Source organism: Poecile atricapillus, chromosome Z (assembly GCF_030490865.1).
Source record: "Poecile atricapillus isolate bPoeAtr1 chromosome Z, bPoeAtr1.hap1, whole genome shotgun sequence".
Lineage (NCBI taxonomy): Eukaryota > Metazoa > Chordata > Aves > Passeriformes > Paridae > Poecile > Poecile atricapillus.
In genome coordinates, this window is record NC_081289.1 from 36,853,799 (window position 1) to 36,872,149 (window position 18,351).

Here is an 18,351-nt window from a genome sequence, read left to right on the forward strand (position 1 = left end):
ATGTAAATCAAATACTCCCTTATGTATGGAAGCTGGCATTACCTACCACCTCTTTATCAGTAACTGTCATTTTTAACATGATGTTTTTTGAAAGTGGCATTGACTTCTACCATTTATTTAACAGAACATTTCAGAAACAAAATGTGCTATGGTGGAAGCCTCTTTCAGGACTGCATCAGGAATGCAGTCTCGAAAGTAAGGATCCATCTTAGTGCATGTAGCAGAAAGACATTTCAAAGATTCTTCACCATGTAGCAAAGAAGAAAGCATCATAGATCAAGCAAATGAACTAAAAGTAAGACTGCTTTCAAACTGAACCAGACAGCATTCACTTGACCTTGAATAGAAAAGTCTATCCAAGTAATACCCAAACCCAAGTATTTTCCTAGAATGGAAATTTTAATCCCCTGATAGACTTTCTTAACAACTGCACCTACTAGATATTCAATGCTGCATTAGAGGGTTTAGTAAGGAGACATCACATCCCAGTGAATGACATGATCCAAAGCTGAGTGAACTATGACACAACTGAAGCTGCAGACAAGTGGAGAAGCTCATTTGATATGACTGAATAGGAATTATGAAATACCTCTTTACATCTGTGGCAACTGATAGTGCAAGTAGACTCTTATCTAGAATTCTCATTTGGCCAGAGAATGTGACAACTTATAAAGCAGGTTAGCAGATTGCCCATTAAATGAATACTCTGAAGACAAAGTAATTGCCTAAGAAATGCCAAGGAACAGCAATTAAATTTTCTAGCATCTGAATCACTTCCTTGTCAATAAACATCATAAGACAATAGTGCATTAGTGTCCCAAATGAGCTTGTTTCTTACTTCAAGAAGGAGTAAGGATTGATGATAGCAGTCAAAACAGATGGAAGAAAGTAATGATAAGCTTGTAATGAATACCTCAGGAATAAACCCAGCTTACTAATAATAAACTTTCCTGAGCAATTAAGAATGTGGAGGTCTAATGAAGCTACATGGCTTTGCATCTTCCCCTTCTCTTTGAACAAGGGTGATAATAGATATTCTTGTGACTGAATACTGCCTACAATTGGACATAGTCCCTGTTTGATGCTGGGCAAATCATTCAAATTCAAGATTACATGTGGTCCAAACCCATGTAATTTTCATTTTTAGAATGTTTACCATAAGATACAGAAACTTGGTCTGCGGAAGTATTAAACACTCACAAATCTAAGTTACTGTGAGAAACATTTCATAAATATAATGCTAATACCACGTTTTAACCATATAATACCATGATCTTCAAAACAGTGGCATTTCAGTGGCTCAGACTAGATATTCAAAACTAACAGAAGACTTTGACCTTAATCTCTCTGTGCCTCAGCCTCCCATCTGCAAAATACAGATAATACTACTTTCTCACCTCACAGGGGATTTATTAGAATAGGCTCAGTCAAGACTTTGAAGCATGCTGATAGTATAGTGCTAAACACCTTAAAAGCAGTACAGGACAGCAAATAGCTCTTTGGACACATAATCATAAACAATAACAAAGTTTTGGGAGAGCAACCAAAACATTGACTAGCTTCTGATTAAACAAACACTAAAGATCCTTGACAAAATGAGAGGTCATGAGAGGTCATGAAGAAAAACAGTATGGGGTGACATAATCCAAGGCTGTGTAACAGAGTATAAGCACAGGGGAGTAAAGTAAAAGATGGGAGAGGAATCCTAACTCAATAAAAGCTCTTAACATTAAGAGTCATAGACTTTTTGACAGCTTCCATCTCCTCAAAACTATCAGTAGAAATTTACAAGCAAATATGTGTACATCTAAATTTTCAAGAATAGATTAAAATGGCACTCTACAGAGGTGGGCAAAACCCCAGATACTCTGTTATTCTTAGTTCATGCAGCCTGTTTCTGGAAAAAACTGCTTCCAGTGTATCCTTACTTCACCTTTTCAGCAAGTACTGCTTTCCCAAGGCTGCCTCAGGGTCCTGCTGACGGATTGCTCTAATTGCAGTTGGTGAAGTAAAGAAGGCAGCTACTTCATGCTCTGCTAGCACACGGAAATAGGCACCAGCATCTGGCGTTCCCACAGGCTTCCCCTATGGAGAGAGTAATTTAAAATGTCACAGGATAAAAATACCTCATAATTCCTTGACAGTTCAAGGCTTGAACACATAACAGTAGAGGTAGCACAGCAACAGAAGTAATTTCAAGTAAGACTTCAAAGGAGGCTTTGTTAAAAATAATAATACTCTGAGTGTATTCACTTGTAGAAATAAATTCATGAGCTTGGGAGCCATCCCTTACGTGAACACAGCACATATTAGTTACTACTTAGAAAATTAGGACAAATGGACATGCAAATGAAAAGACAGACACAAAGATATGTTAATACACTGGCAGCAGAGAGAGTCATGTCTGTATCTACCCTGAGATGGAGTTCAGAAAACACCCACACTCCTTCTGAACAAGGAGTCTCTGGACACAGCGGCACTGCAACTATATTCCCATGCAGAGATAGCTTTTTCTTACCCAGAAATTTTTCTCAAATCTGGAATAATAATAATGATAATCCCACTTAGCTGCTTACAATTGGCTTTTTGGAACCTTCATGCTACCCCACATGAAGCCTGGAAAGATCCTAAAGGGTTCCCTATTCTATTCTAGTGTGCTATCAGACTGTGGCCTGCTTTGGGGTTGGGTTTTTCTTGAGCTAAAGAGCATAGTCAAGAGAACTGTACACAGAAGTAATAATTTATGACAAATTGTTCAATGGTAAGTAATCCTAATAAAAAATAATCAAGAATACTTTTCTGTGGTGAAAATATGAAAAGCAGTCAGCACAGAATCATATAGTCACAGTCTTACTGTATGTGTAATTACCACAGTCCATGAACTGCTCCATACATATTCTGAAATTTAAAGGTGATGTTAATGTAGAATGAGTTTTAGCTCTACAGGTATCACTATAACCTTTTCACTAGAAAGGCCACACTTAAAAGATAAACTTTGACAGAGCACGCACGTCAAGAGACACACAATTTTCCTACTGCATCCAGCTGGGCCCGAACACTGGCAACAGCACTGGTGAACCATTAATCAAATTCAAAGAACATAGGACAGCCAGGGCTGGATATATTCCAGGGATTTTGCAGCCTTATGGTGAGATGCTGCTTCAAGTGAGAAGTGTTCTCAAAAAGAGGTGCACCATAAAAGACTTTAAAATTAGACAAAATAGAGTGCACAATTGAAAAGCTATATTTTAAAAAGTATTAAGCAAGCTGTGAGAAACAAAAAAAAAAAAAAAAAAAAATTAAAAATAACAGTTCCCAGCCCAAGTAGCAGAGTGTAGTATAATCAACACCAAAACCCCTCTTTTTGCAATTAGCCTATCCTTAATTATCAAAAATAAATGCAAAATTATGCTTGTTGAAAAAGTGAGTTACATCCTTTTTCCTGTTGGATAACAGTACCCAAAGAAAAATCTTTCACCAGACTGTCTTGAAGCAACACCCTAGCAGACTTCTTCATCACAACTTTCATGTGCTCATCAGAATTTGTTCAGGAACCTGTGTTCAAGTTGATGCTCTCTCCCTGTAACGTGCAGATCTGTAAGCACCTAGTTAAGAGTTCAAGCCCACATCATTAATACTAAAACAAATGGCCTCAGTCTCTGAAAAATGCCAAATTGCCACAAGCTTCTCATTACCTAATTACGTACTTCAACTAGTATCAATCACCTTGGACACCGAAACACCTAGCTGAGGAGCAAGTTGAAATTGGTTAGTCTGCCAGTAATAAAGTGGGCTGTTACTTTTAACCAAATGGAAATATCCAGAGCCCATAAACGGGCTATGTCTGGCCCAGAGCACACCCACTCCCTCTCAGATCCCACTTCACACCAGATCTCTGCCTGACCTATGTCACAGACACGGTTGTGCCTCAACCTCCAGCAAGCCTGAGCCTGACAGTATCTTCCACACAAACTGTTAAACCCTCAGGAGTGCTTCAGTAAAAATGCAGGACTCTGACAGGTGGATATTAATGTCACAGGTAAGCAAAAAGCAGTTTAGGTTTGGAGTTACCAGTCTCAGATATAGGAGAAAACCAAATAAAACACAAACAGTAGAAAGAGGAGAAAATTCACCTAACAGTTGATAGGATATATAACCCAGAGAATAAGATATTCATTTAGGAAAAAAAAGAAAAAATCTGGCACAGGTGTAAAATATTCTTACTGATTCTGCAGAAAAACTTCCCAAGTGTCTTGGAAGCTGTTCAGAGTTCAGCAAATGTATAAACAAAAATGGACATAATGTGTGAGACTGAAATGGTTAATGGCTCAAACATTTTTAATATCACTGAAGGACTTTGCCCACTGTAGAAAAGTGTGCAAAGAAGCTCATCCATGACCACCAAAGTCCATTCCTCTGAATATGCCTCCTGATGGGAATTTGGACTGTGAGTTAAGTCACCTGACAGGGAACTTGAGATGAGATAAAGATGGCACTACTGCCCAATTACCTCCAATCTAAGCAGAAGTAAACATAGCTGGGAAAGAAGAATGCATCCAAGAGGGCGGAAGTGAGTTTTTGGGAGTGTGATGGCAAAACTGGTCCACATAAGACAGAGGGAGTGAACATCCACCACCATGGGACAATCATGTGAGAACGGCTCTCATGTCTTAGAAGGAATCATAAACCATTAAAGACCCCCCAAAGGTCCCCAGACTCATTCCTCAGGCCTTTGACCAGAGAACTGCACGTGATTCAAAGTTTTGCAACCGATTCAGATGCTCCTGCATACGACAGTGTAAAACTCCCTCATAGTGAAGGTGCTTGGGCATGTATGCTTGAATGTATATTAGTACTCATTTAATTCTATGTTTCATGGAACCCCCACCACAGAAAAGACCAGAAGAGGACCAACAGGATCCTCCTGGATCCACAGGAGGGGTGACCAACTTTTCCTTAAATATGTCTCTCTTTCTTTTCCCCTCCTCTTTCTTATATTTCTTTCTATCTCTCTCTCTACTTCACATTTACTGATAAATAAAATCCATACTATTGACTTTGGCATATGGTCTTGTTTGCACCTTTATTAATCTCCCTAATAATCAGATTGTAACACATAAGCAAACCATATCTGAAACAGTGCAAATTAATTTCAGAGCCCAAAACCTACAAATAAAATTGCCAGAGAGAGTAGTCATTTATTATACAAAAAATTTAAGAAGTACTGCCATATCCCATGAAGGGTTATTACCATCTGTAATTTTTATTTTTAAAAGTTAGCAATATAAGCAGTAAACCACAGGGTAATTGAATTCAGAATATGTTGACAGACTGCTGAGTCAATTGGGGACTGAGCTACTTCCATGAGATAATCCCACTGGATTTCTGCAGAGATCAGTTCGAGACCTGCTGCTATTCAGTATTCACATTGATACTGGAGATTAAAACTGATTTTTAAAAGTTACTGGCAATAATATCTATGGTTGACAGGAAATGACAGCACAGTAAATGGGAACAGGGCAGTTAGAAAGAGAGTGATCAGTCTCACCTATTTAAAAGAGAAAAGAAAGAACAGACACTTCTTGTATCAGCTAGAAAGATTCCCACAGAAAAGACCTACCAAGAGACTCTGAGACAGACAAACAGACAGGAACATTTTTCTGGAAGCACTCAGATTTAGCATGCAATTTATGAGATATCGAACAGCTGAGTGAACATCCTCAGGCAAAATGTGCTGATGGTGTATGATTTCACACATGATTATCAAAAAAGATTCACAGACACCATCAAGGGGATAGGAAAGTTCTTGTACGGCGAAAGTGAGAAGCCACCAGGATAGATTATTTGAGGAATGAGACATGGAAGAAGAGCTATAATAAAATGCCCAACAATGCAGGAGTAAGAGGGCATCAATTCACTTTCTGTCTGACCCCTAACAACAATGGGTTCTTCAATTACCACTAAATCCAAAATTATGAGGAAATTCTCTCTGTATAGAAAATGTTGTGCATGGAACTCATTGTCACTAAAACTTGCTGATGCCAAAGCACACACAAAATTGTGACATATCAGGATTCAAAAGCAAATGCTCACAGAGGCATTCATCCTTCTGATGGTGACCCTGCTGCCAAAGCTCCACTAAAGACTTGAGATGGCATGTCCTACTGAATTCGCTCAACAGTCACTATGGGTGACAGCAGAGTGATGCCTGCCAGACTTCAGAGACAGTGTTTGCTTTGTAAACTGATGATACTGGCTTACAAAAACAGCAACAAAGTTCTTGGCTGTCTCCAAGAACTGTGCCAAAGAACAGCAATTTCAAAGTTGTTGCTCTTATGTACTCTACAAATCTGCTGCAACTACAGGACTCCAGGGATCCTTGTGAGACACTCCAGGCACACAGATGTCTTACTACAGCTCTGTGTGGGGCTCCTATCTCGGACCTAGACCACTCAAATGAAGTCTTTAGTGCCTGGTTCTTGACAAGCATGGGTATCCTCTTCCTTACCCTTGCTTCAGTTAAAAGTCCCAAACACACAACTCTGCTTTTTTCCTGACATCACAGGACCACAAGTACTAACTAGACTTTGTCTTCATACTGCCCTGTTGCTTAGAGCTTGAAACCCTATTAGCAAGAGCAACCCAGAGTGGGCTCTAGCTTATTTGTTGCTGAAGTTTTGTCATGTTGTGGAGAAAAACAACCCAGGACAGATTATTTAAAACAAAGCAACCAAAACAAAAAATACACTTGATTTTGCATTCAAAAGAATTCATCATAATTTTCGCATTCCTGACAATGGCATAACAGCAAGTGAAAACTAAAAGCACAGTTTGCATAGTAATTGTTAAAATGACAAATTGTCACCTAAGTAATTTAAAAATAAACAAAACACTTGAAGTAGTGAGTGTATGAAGTCAGCACAGTTTACATTCAGTAGTGATTGCCCACAAGCAAAAGGAATGTGATGTTCTTCCCCCATGGCTAAACAGCACACTGATACTCCCTAACCCAAAATAAATAATTAGCCAACCACTTAGGAAATTGGACTAAAAATTACCAAATATTTACTATTAACACAGACTTCTGAGCAGAGGAAAAATCATGCACTATTCTCTTTGTAAATATTACTTTTATTCCTGTGTGTACAGACACCTTCCTTTTCCTCCCATTATTAACTCTCAAAAAGATGATGCTTATGTCATGAACACCATCTGAAGCCTTGATTAGTGGCATCTCAGAGAAGAAAAACGGGAAATGTACCATTTCTATTTAATAATGATCTCACCAAGAGCAAAAAATCACAAAGCAGATATGTAGGTCAACTTCCTATTAACTCTAATTTTTCTTTATGTTCACTGTTAAAAAAGTAGGGTTTTAATTCTTTTTGCTTTACAACAGTTTAAACTCAGAGGTACCTTTACAAGGACAATAAGCACATTGATCCCCATGCATTCACGTAGAGATAAAACTTCACTGTAAGACAACTATGCAATAGAAAATGCTGAAGGAGTCCTTAATTCAGCTCCTATTCCTTTTTGGCTTATGCTACACCTGCTAAAATGAAAACCTCTTCATTGCAGTGATTCTCTTCTGACAATTCATGCCACAATTTTAATGTGGTCTAGCACATCATCAGTGTTCAAAAACAGTCACTATAAAACTATCAAAGTCTTTTTAATATCTGCAAGCACTTGCCAATTTTCTTACACTGCTTTCCTCTTCTGCTTAACTATTGTGGTGGTGCTGAGTTAATCCCCTTAGAATGAAGAATCTAATTAACATCTATTAGGCACTTAAACATTAATTAGACTATAGTAATTTGGTACTCGATCTAATACAATATTTGAGTCTACAAATGTGCATTTCTGCTACTGGGTGCTCTTTCTTACTCAGAAAAATCAACAATAAATTCTGAAAAAATAACAATGTAAGGCAGCATGATTGCTTTTTTTGAGCAGCAAAGGATGCCACAGGCCACTCTATCTGGACTAGTCTCCTCTCCACATCACTAGGTTTTATCCCCTGAAGTAAAGGACTAAGCCCCAAATGTCATCTGAGTCTTGGGCTCGGTTTTTTTGAGTGATAAAGAGGAAAGAAGAGAGAAGTCTCCTTAGAAGTTCTGGTTTCAACCATACAGCTCTCAATTACATCCAGCTAAAATTCAGTAAGTATTTTCATTACAAGACATGCAAAACACAACACCCTCTCCTAATTCCAAAATAAAGGTAGTCTAATCAATAACACAGGTACACTCCACCATCTGCCATTTCCAGCTCTGTTTTCATTCTTTACACCACTAACCATCACCTTTCACACAAATCTAGACAAGCTTGAAGGACACTGAATTAAGTTTTCCTTAAAAATTACTGTAATAGGTGGGAGGGTATAAACACTGAAGGTACACACACAATTTAAATATCTGTGGCATGAAGAATACACAGGCATAAACAGGATCATCTGAATCATCAGTTGGAGGAGATGCTGCCATTTCCAAGGGGGATTTTTTAGACTGGATCATACCTCATACAAAACTGTAGTATTACCATGAAGAAGAGGTCCATAGCAAATGTAGGAATGACCAACAACCCAGCCTAAATCAGAAGCTGCCCACCATACCTAAAATGAATATGAACAAAATTATAGTTAGGAGTTACAAGAGGCACTCAAAAATGTTTACATGACATTTAAATAGAATTACCTCACCAGGTTTGAGGCCATATACAGCCGACATGGTCCAGTTTAGCATAACTGCATAGCCACCAGTTGGTCTCACAACACCCTAAATGAGAAAATTTGAGTATTTAAGTATTCAAGATTAAGATTTGAAGGATACAATTATATTGCTGTCTTCAATTAAATGTTAAGGTTTTAACAGCAATGGAATTAAAGTTGTCCAACTCCAATACTTCTCACTTAAGAAAAGGATCTATTCCAACAAGAAAAGACTAACACTTCCATTAAAGAAGTAATTTTAGAAAACAAAACACAAACATACAATAAAACATTCAGAAGATAATAAAGCTAAAATTCTCTCATAAAAGTTGGATATAAAAATACTCAGTCAAATATATGCTGACAAAAAATAAGAGATTAAGCATTTAAACTGTGCCATCTAAGACTAGGCATATTTTAAAATCATTGTCTACTTTATCTGAACAATCTTTGTGCCTGCAAACTACATGATCCCTGAAAAAAATTGGGGTGAATTACCACCTGAAATATCCCTTCCTGACCTGACTCTTTTTAAAGATGTCAGAAAATTGGCTTAAACCAATATATATTCTTGGAAGTTTACTATCTTGCCTGAAGTGCACATTTCAATGCTAACTTAATACTACCCCAGTCTTCAGCTAAAAGAGTGGTTTGGAGATTAGAATGAGAGATTATCAACAGCATCATGCACTTTGGTAAACCAAAAACCAGCTCTAGAACGTCATTAACAGGAAACTTCTGGATATATTTTTCGGTATTAGTATGGTCAATATGTATTTCCTCACCTTCTAGCACATTATTCTTAGAAGAAAGAATTAAGTAAACTACGTCCCGGTATCCTGAACTAAAATTCAGATGAAATCCACTGGACCTAACAAATATGCACTGTGCAGACATTACAACACAGCTGTCTGTCTGTGCTAGGCATGGTACATTCTCTTGATGTACTTAATAGAATGAAATAGGCACTTTCAGGCCTCATCCAAGAAATAAGGGATGGCAGAGACACATTATCTCATTAAAATGGAGATTGCTAAGGCAGGGAATGTTTTACAAACATTTCACCAATTTCAGATAGCAGATTGCCTTTGTTCGGCTCTGCTTCTAACTTAGCCCCTGCTCTGAGATCAACAAAGTTTTTCAGGAAGGTCATAACCAAGTAGTTTTACCTGCATGAGCATTTAAATTAAATTACTTAAATAAATAAAAATGTTATTTTATTCACTGAGAGTTACTTATTGTAGCTTATTGCTGGTTGAAAATCTCTCTCTTTTAAGGGGGATTGACTCAAGGTATCTATATTTTTCTATGCGGAGACAACACAGTGAATGAAGTAAACTTCTGAGAACTATTACCTCTGAGATAAACAAAGGGTCTTATCTTGGGTTTTTTGACAATATAACTGTGTTATTTAGGATATATATGTTGTGTTCAAGGGCCCACATTGAAGGTAAAAGCAGAAGATATTTTTCTCAGCAAAACTGATGTTTGTTTTCCCTTACATCCTAAGAGATTCTGAACTTTATAAGCAACACCATTAAATAATTTTTTAGCAGTAGAATTGCTCTTTCCAGGGTATGTGACTCTGTCTGAATCAGTGGTGGTAAGACAATCACCAGAAAATTATATTCAGCTTTTCCTCCAAGCTGTAAAAGAGCATTCTAAGTACCCAGCAGAGTTCACTTTTAAAATACAATCCTTTAAAAATACATTGTTAAAACTAATTTACATTCAAAAGCAAACATTTTCAAAGAATACACTTTGTCAATTTTCACTTAATTTAAACTTCTATTTTCAGGGTATTATGTACTCAGAATTGTACAGTAACACAAGTGCTCGGAACAAGCTTTATTTCATTTAATCTGTCATGTCATTCACCATGTCTTATCTACAAAGAAAAATAGCTAAAATGTAAATAATGAACAAGATTAGTCAGCAATAAATGCTATCACGCAAGTGATATATTAACTGGTCTTTTCATTAAGTGAAGGCTTTAACTTTAACTAAGAAAGTTAAAACACAGAAGATAGTGCTGAATAAACGACATTGTGCTATCCTCAAAAGTTTATTTTGCAGAAACATTTGAAGCAAATGCATCTTATCTCTATACTACTACTATTTAAATTAAAAAACAGGGTTTATTCCTAGACCCTGCCTTTAAAATAGTGAAATATGAATAAACGAGATTAAACTATTTGTAGCAATGCTTATCATTTATAGCACTCTGCTCTGGAAAACATTTTCAATTTTTTCAATTAAATATTTTTTCAAGGGGAACTGCAAATAGTTGGTCACAGACACATAGACTACTGATAGTCTTTTACCTTGGGCAAACCTGTTGTTCCAGAAGTATACAGAATATAAAGTGGATGGTCTGAGGGAACGGAGACACATTTTGAATACTGTGCTTTTGCAAGCTCTTCTTCCCAGTCAAGATCCCGACCTTTGGTAAGAGGAACATGGCCCTGCCCATTGAAAAATAAGAAAATTGTCAAAAGAAAACCACATGGAATAAATGGAATTAATTCAAAAAACATGTACTATATTTTTTATACAGTACTATTCAATTTTCTGTAATCTCTCTATTGCATTAGTTCTATTTAGTATTTAAATCTCATGAATACAATGCTCGCCCTTAAAATCAAAAAACAAAATACAATAGACGCAGTAAAATATTTCTTGCAAAAAAGTAAAGGCACATGCAGAAACATGTGAAAGGTAACATAAAGGCACTACAACTGTACACCCACCAAATTAGGTCGTTGGTAAACGAGAACTTTATCAGGTTTGCTCTGTACCCTTGCCAGTGCTGCTTCTAGGAGAGATATGTATTCCACTTTCCTTTTCGGTTCTACTCCAAAACTCGCTGTTACAATAAGTTTGGGCTAAAAAAAGAAGATAGTTAATGTGTACATTTGCAATGTATTTTAGATATGTAACCTAGTAACATTTCTATTAAACTCAATGTATACAATTTATCCTTACATAATCAGACACAGGGGTTTAGATCAGTTTTCTAGAGTAAATCAAGTTTGTGTAATCTTGCTGTCCATGCATCTGCTTTTTGTTCGGAAGAACATTAATGCCTTCTGACACTTCACTATTTTCAAACACATTTAAGTAAGAAATCAACAGCATTAACTTCTTATTAGTTGTACAAATATTAATGAACACAGAGAGAAACCCCTGTCCATCTTAGCTCCTCCACTAAGGAAAAATGGTGCAGTGATGTCAACAGTTAGCTGTACTGTTTTGCTTTCGACCTAATGCTTCCAATTTCATATTTCAATACTAGCTGAAGAACTTTGGCTTTTTCACAGCCTGCAATAAATGTAACAGGAGAGAAAACAGAAGAAAGAGGGAAAAGAAGGCAAACAAGAGATGGCAGGAAACTAGAAATACAGGAAGAGAATAAGGTAAAGTCATAATGCACATGAAGGAAGTAAGGCTAGAGTTTCTCAAGAGATGGTTGAAGGTATAAAATTACTGAAAATCAGATTTGGGTAGTTCTGGGGCTTTTTAGACTAATACCTATTTCCAAATGTGGATTTCACATCTTTGTCAATAAACTAACCACAACTTTTATGTAAGACTTCCTTAGTGAAGAAATCTGCATACTTAGGTCCAAAGATTGGTATTTTTATTTTTTGTTTTTCAGGGGAGAAAAAGTAGCACCAAAGAAACTATGTGTTAGAACATATTTTACTTAGAAAAGAACAAGTCCTCAATCTCTGTTGTTTTGAAGTTTTAGAAGTTTATTTATCATCTGGTGCTCAGATTGATCAAGCTAGTTTACTAATTGTGTGCATTAGCATAAATCTCATTAAGTAGGCGTAAAACACAATGTCACAGTTAAATTAAATTCAGTAGAGGAAGCACAGATTAAATTGTTTTCTTATGCAATAATAAAATGTTTCCTGTCCAAATCTGTCATTCAGGAAAGATCCCTAATTGGTGTGTATTCAAAATAAAGATTTTGCATGAGCTTCAAAATTTCAGCATTCATTGATTTTCCTTTTTGGAATGCACTGATTTAATTGAAGATGATACAATAAAATGCAGTTAAACTGAAAATTCATTGGTAGGCCACCCTGAAGTTAGACTATAACATATACAATGTACACAGTTCTGTTCAAGTGTTAAGATGAAAGACTCTTGTTATCACTAGCATTATAGCAATTTGTAAATGATGCCACCTATGCTCATCAACTGCTTTGCAGGTAGTAAGGACATCTAAAAATAACCAATGCTAATTTAGCTAAGGTGATGTACTACCGAAGTGAAGAAGCATCATGGATCACTTTGGGCAAATCAAAGGCCCTCTACTGAGGGGCTCTTTTCATCCCTCTGCCTAATGACATTATCTCCTCTGCACGCCTGCTTCCAGATTGCTTTCATACATCCATTTCTCTGACTCCATGTAGTTCTATATGTTAAGATTAGACAGGAGTATAACAAGTTTGAAGAAAAACCAGGGAGAGTTCAAGGGTCTGCCGGAGAAGAAATGACAGAGCTAGTGAGCTATAGGAAAAAACAACAACATAATAAAGTAGAAATGAGATAAAGCAAGACCCAATAGTACAAGTTGTAGGTGCAAGACCAACACTTCTATTCTATTTTGCAGACTCCTACAAATTCTTCTATACTCTCTAATACTCAAGTGACACAGCTGACACTGCTGAAGGAAGGGATGCCATTCAGAGGGACATGGACAAGCTCAAGGAGTAGGCCCATGACAACTTAGTAAGCTTCAACAGGGCCAAGTGCAAGGTCATGCACCTGTTCCAGGCTAGGCCCCCCAAAATCAGTGCACTCTGAGGAATGTGAAGGGATTGAGAGCAGCCTGGCCAAGAAGGACTTGGGGATACTGATGGATTAAAAGCTAGACATGAGCAATGACTGCTGCAATAGAACTAAGAGGTAATGGTATTAAACTCTAAGAGGGTATGTTTAAACCAGATATAAGGAAGCATTCTTTGCAATGAGAGTGGTGAAATACTGGCACAGGTTGCACAGAGATGATACATCGCACAGAGATGCGCCATCCCTGGGAGCATTCAAAGTCAGGTTTGACAGGGCTCTGAGCAACCTGATCTGACTGAAGATGCCCTGCTCATTGCAGGGAAGTTAGATTAGATGACCTTTAAAGGTCTCTTCCAACTGTTCCATGACGGTATGAGTTTACCTACTGCTTTGATATTACAAATTATATATTCCCAGAATCAAGTGAAAGAAAGGTGACAAAAAAATCTAGTTCTCATGCTCTATCACTTCATCACAATTCACTGCAGAATACCTGTAACTGCTAACACCTGACACAAGTAGAAATTACCAGCCTTAGGACTTTGCAGCATTCCCAGACCTACTTAAAATTCAAGATAAATTAAGGTAAGTTGGCCAAGGGTACCTTTTCATAGTCACTAGAAAATGCTTGTTACTTCTTTCACTCAGACTTTCCAACAGCGTATGAAGTTTGATCTTTCTTCTATAACAGCATCTTACAGCCAGCTTTCCACTGCACATCTTTAACACTTTCCAATTAATTTTACCAACATCATGCCTTGTACTGCAGCATCTAAACCAATTCACATAAAAGCCTAATAAAAAGGTTTGGTTATTGTGCAACTGCTTTATTTATTCAGCATTTTTACTGTCTACCACAGGTACTTACAGGTAGCCTCAGAAGTGTGTAATTCACTTATCATGAAAGCTTTACCACGCTGAAAATCGGGGCATGTTTTGAAATTTAGAGTGAGGATGTGCTTCTCCTTACTCACATTTTCATTATACATCAGATAGACCAAAAATCATCCATAACACTGCCTTATAAAGAACCAAAAGGCAATGTAAATTAGGACTTAGTCCATGGTTTGTAACTAATAATTATATAGCTAACACTTCAAAAGAGTTGCTATGTGACCTTGGGTAGAAAACTTAAGACTTCCTCTCTTTTCATTTCAATGCATGAAGCGAGGATTATGATTATTGTGCTCACTCCCTTTTTTCCCCTGGGGAAAAACCATTGGGATTAACTAGTTAATAATTGCAAAATACTCTAAAAGTAAACATGCTAGATCATTTGTACTGTAGCAACCTCCGTTTTTAAAGATTATAATTTTTTCTTCTACATTTTTTTTACCTAATTATAGCTTCCTAAAAAAACTGGAGTAGTGGGAAGAAAGACAGGGAAAACTAGGGAGCTGTTGTTAGTCTTTTTTCATCATTCTAACAAACCATTTTGGCCATTTTATTAACATCTTTGTTAAAGCATCAAGGAGAGGAGAAGAAATGCATTCAACTCTATTTACAGATATTTACAAAACTGAAACGTCAGTCGTCTGAAAAGCACTTCTGCACACAGAAATCTAAGTGAAAGTTCCACAAATCCTGGAGACTCGAACCCTACACAAAATCCTGTTTTGTCTGTCCTGTCTAAGCAACATGATTCAATGATAAGACAGCTACCAGAGAGTCTGAATCCTTCAGGTGACTGATCAAAGCGACACAGACTTTACCTTGTTCACTAGTAGAAAACAATAGGCCATTCCATTGTCAGCTGGCTTGAAACTAATGCATACACAAGCTACTAATATACCCATGTAAGATACTAAGAATAGTCAAGTCCTATTTTCATTGCATTAATGTAGACATCTCAATGTTTTATAAACAAGCTCAACTTATGCTGAACACAGAAGCCTTTAAAGCAATTCACCTCTATCAATTATGTAATCTGCACAGTCACTTATTTAGGGCAACTGTTTCTATAGATGTCCTGCTTTGTGTAGAAACTAAATGAAGCAGAATTATAGCTTGTTCTAGTTCCAGCCAGGACAGAGTTAATTTCTGTGACAGCCAGGAGGCGAATGGCCAGGACCCGGAGGTCATTCCATAGCACTTCAAGACACACACCAGGTGGGAAGGGGGATGGGTCCTTTCTGGAGGGTGTGGTGGGGTAGTGCAGGCTCTGCATGGTTCCAATCATTTGCCTATCTTGCACTCTCTGCTATGAATATTGCTGCTGCTACTGTTCATTTATTTCATTGCTGTTTTCAGCACATTGTTCTTACCTCAACCTGATCTTTACCTTTTAGGCCTCCAGTTCTCCTCTCCACCCCACCTCAGGGAGGAGGAGAGAGAAGGGGGAGCAAGGAAGCAACATAAAGTTTGGACTGTTTCAATAAGAACAATAAATTGGGGAATACCATTCCTAAATCACAACATAGCTGAAAAAATGTACTACCTTATCTGTTTAAACATCAGATAAGCCAATGAAATCACTTAGGGCTGACAGAATTTTCTTCATACACTTGATGAAAATGCTGAACGAAAAGTCAATATTAAGGAGATGCTTTGTAGAAAAAGATTGACAAACATGAAAAGAAAGTACACTCTATACAGACAACCATGTGTTAAGCTCCTGCTTTTGTAGAAGGGGTCAAAATTGCTCACTTGGTGTCTGCTATGCAAGTATCAACCTCAGCACAGACACAGTACTTTGTTCATATTGCAACAATAGGTATTATAAACAAACTGAAGTTGTGTGCCACACAAAGACAAATGTTATCCTGTCTGGGAAAAAATTCAAACAACAGGCTTTTGACATTGACTGATAAAAATAACTAATGCAGTAGTATTTGTTGCTCCAAACAGGTTATTACCTTTGCATGATCAATGCGAACTGAAAGCTCTGTAGATGCAAATCCACCAAAAATCAGACTATGGATGGCTCCTATTCTCGCACAAGCCAGCATACAGTACACAGTCTGTGGAATCATGGGCATGTAGATAACCACACGATCTCCTTTCTTCACACCATGTTTGATCATGACATCAGCTAACTTGGAGACCTGTACTGACAAAACATCCACATTTAAAGTTTCTCCAGATCTGCTGTTGCCCCATAAAAAAACAAGTTTCATACAATCAACAGATGCACGACATCAAAGAGACAAGTCAGTACGATAAAGTTGATGTAATGTAATCAAGTCCAATAAATTTAAGACAGTTTCCTTCTTGCAAAAAACTCACTAATTTATTTTTCTTTTGTAATATAAAAATGGAAGGAGACTAATTATTGTAGTCAGTACAGCCAAAAAAAAAATCTATAGTGATGTCTAGCTATTTTTAAATGAGTCTACCAGTCATTCTTTTATTCAGGGAACAGTTTATATTTATCAATTTTAGCTCTTAAGAATGAATGTAAACAAGTAATTTCATAATGTAAGTTCTGTCCTAACTAGCTAACTTTACAAATCAGTATGTAGTAGTATTTTCTTTACTGCAGTGTCATGAACTTCTCAGAATCTTAGAAAGAAACCTTATACCCTGAACCAAAGGCAAACACAAATTCAGAGAAATACCTCGATTTAAAATTAATTTTTGCTCTTATTGTCAGATTTTAATTTTTGCTATGCAGAAACCTAAGGGAGATTCTGTACAGCAGCAAAGGACTTGAACTCAAGAAATGCAATAGACTGATCAGCAGCAATCCCTCTGTAACACCATGAGAAAATATTTATTACTTTGACAGTACACAATATTCATTGTACCATAGTACAATATTTTGTACTACAAAATACTACTGAAATTAGTATTATTTTATAGTAGTACTGAGTATTTTGTTAGTATTTACCACATATTCTAAGTTGGATTATAGTAAGCATGCGAGCCTGTGACAAGCACTGTGAAGTTGTCCCAACCTGCTTGTTGTGGCATGGCAATGTGGCATCTTCTGAAAGAAACACTTTCATTTATATTATTTAAAAATTTGAGTTTTCTCTTTTTAAAGAGTAACTCCATTCAGTCCTAGAATCCTCATTAATACACTTAAAAGAACAACTGCTTTGTATGTAGTAAGGACGTGTAGAAATAACCAACACTAAATCAGCTACAGTGATGTACTTACCCAAGTGAAGAAGCACCATGTATCACCCTGCTCAAATCAAAGGCCCACTACTGGTTTTAACTGCTCTTTTCTGCTGTTTTACCTCTCTGCCTAATGACATTATTTCCTGTACCTCTGCTCCCATATTGCTTTTATATATCCATTTCCCACCTCACTATTTTTCTCTTCAGTGGAAATATGTGTTCAGACTTTCAGCAACCTGAGACAGTAACATCCAGAAGCTCCAGGAGCATCTGCTCTGTCTTTGCATTAAATGCACAGCTCATCCACAATCAAACAGCACATTTCTACATTCTACCTGAGGATTTAAGGAAATGAAAACTCAGAAGCCCCAAGCAGGCACTCTTGCATCAGAAGATACTGCAGAAGTTCCATTTTCAGGAAGCACTGCATGAATCTATGCTGTTATTTTCAACCACAAAAAAGAACATGTTTGTAAGGCAAAGTCATCACCACACCAAGCTGAAAACTCACACCAACGAAGGTATCTATATGATTTACAAGGGACAGAACTCTTATCTTAATTATTACTTTTCAGGAGAAAATATCTTTAATGCTAGACTTATTAGTACCCATCAAATACCCATCATGTAAAACTGATATACACTATCAAAACTCAACAAAAACCAAAGACTGGACATGAACAAAGCTAGCATTTATTGCCATACCACCAGCATTTACAGTCACTTCTAAGTATAATTAGTGAAAGTAATTGTAAATAAAGATAAAAACT

The 18,351-nt window shown here is 37.0% G+C and overlaps 1 protein-coding gene across 2 annotated transcripts in view; it reads right to left on the minus strand.

Moving 5' to 3' along the window:
- LOC131573380 (acyl-CoA synthetase short-chain family member 3, mitochondrial-like) overlaps positions 1–18,351 on the minus strand; it is a 65,530-nt gene that overhangs the window by 37,461 nt on the left and 9,718 nt on the right. The window contains exons 3-8 of one of the 2 annotated variants that reach the window (XM_058827293.1): positions 16,372–16,560; positions 11,464–11,598; positions 11,038–11,178; positions 8,700–8,780; positions 8,522–8,617; positions 1,934–2,085 (exon numbers count right to left, since the gene is read on the minus strand). In XM_058827293.1, the coding sequence (XP_058683276.1) occupies positions 1,934–2,085; positions 8,522–8,617; positions 8,700–8,780; positions 11,038–11,178; positions 11,464–11,598; positions 16,372–16,560 (794 nt within the window). The remainder of the gene's footprint in view (positions 1–1,933; positions 2,086–8,521; positions 8,618–8,699; positions 8,781–11,037; positions 11,179–11,463; positions 11,599–16,371; positions 16,561–18,351) is intronic. The other variant, XM_058827294.1, reaches the window with a different exon arrangement.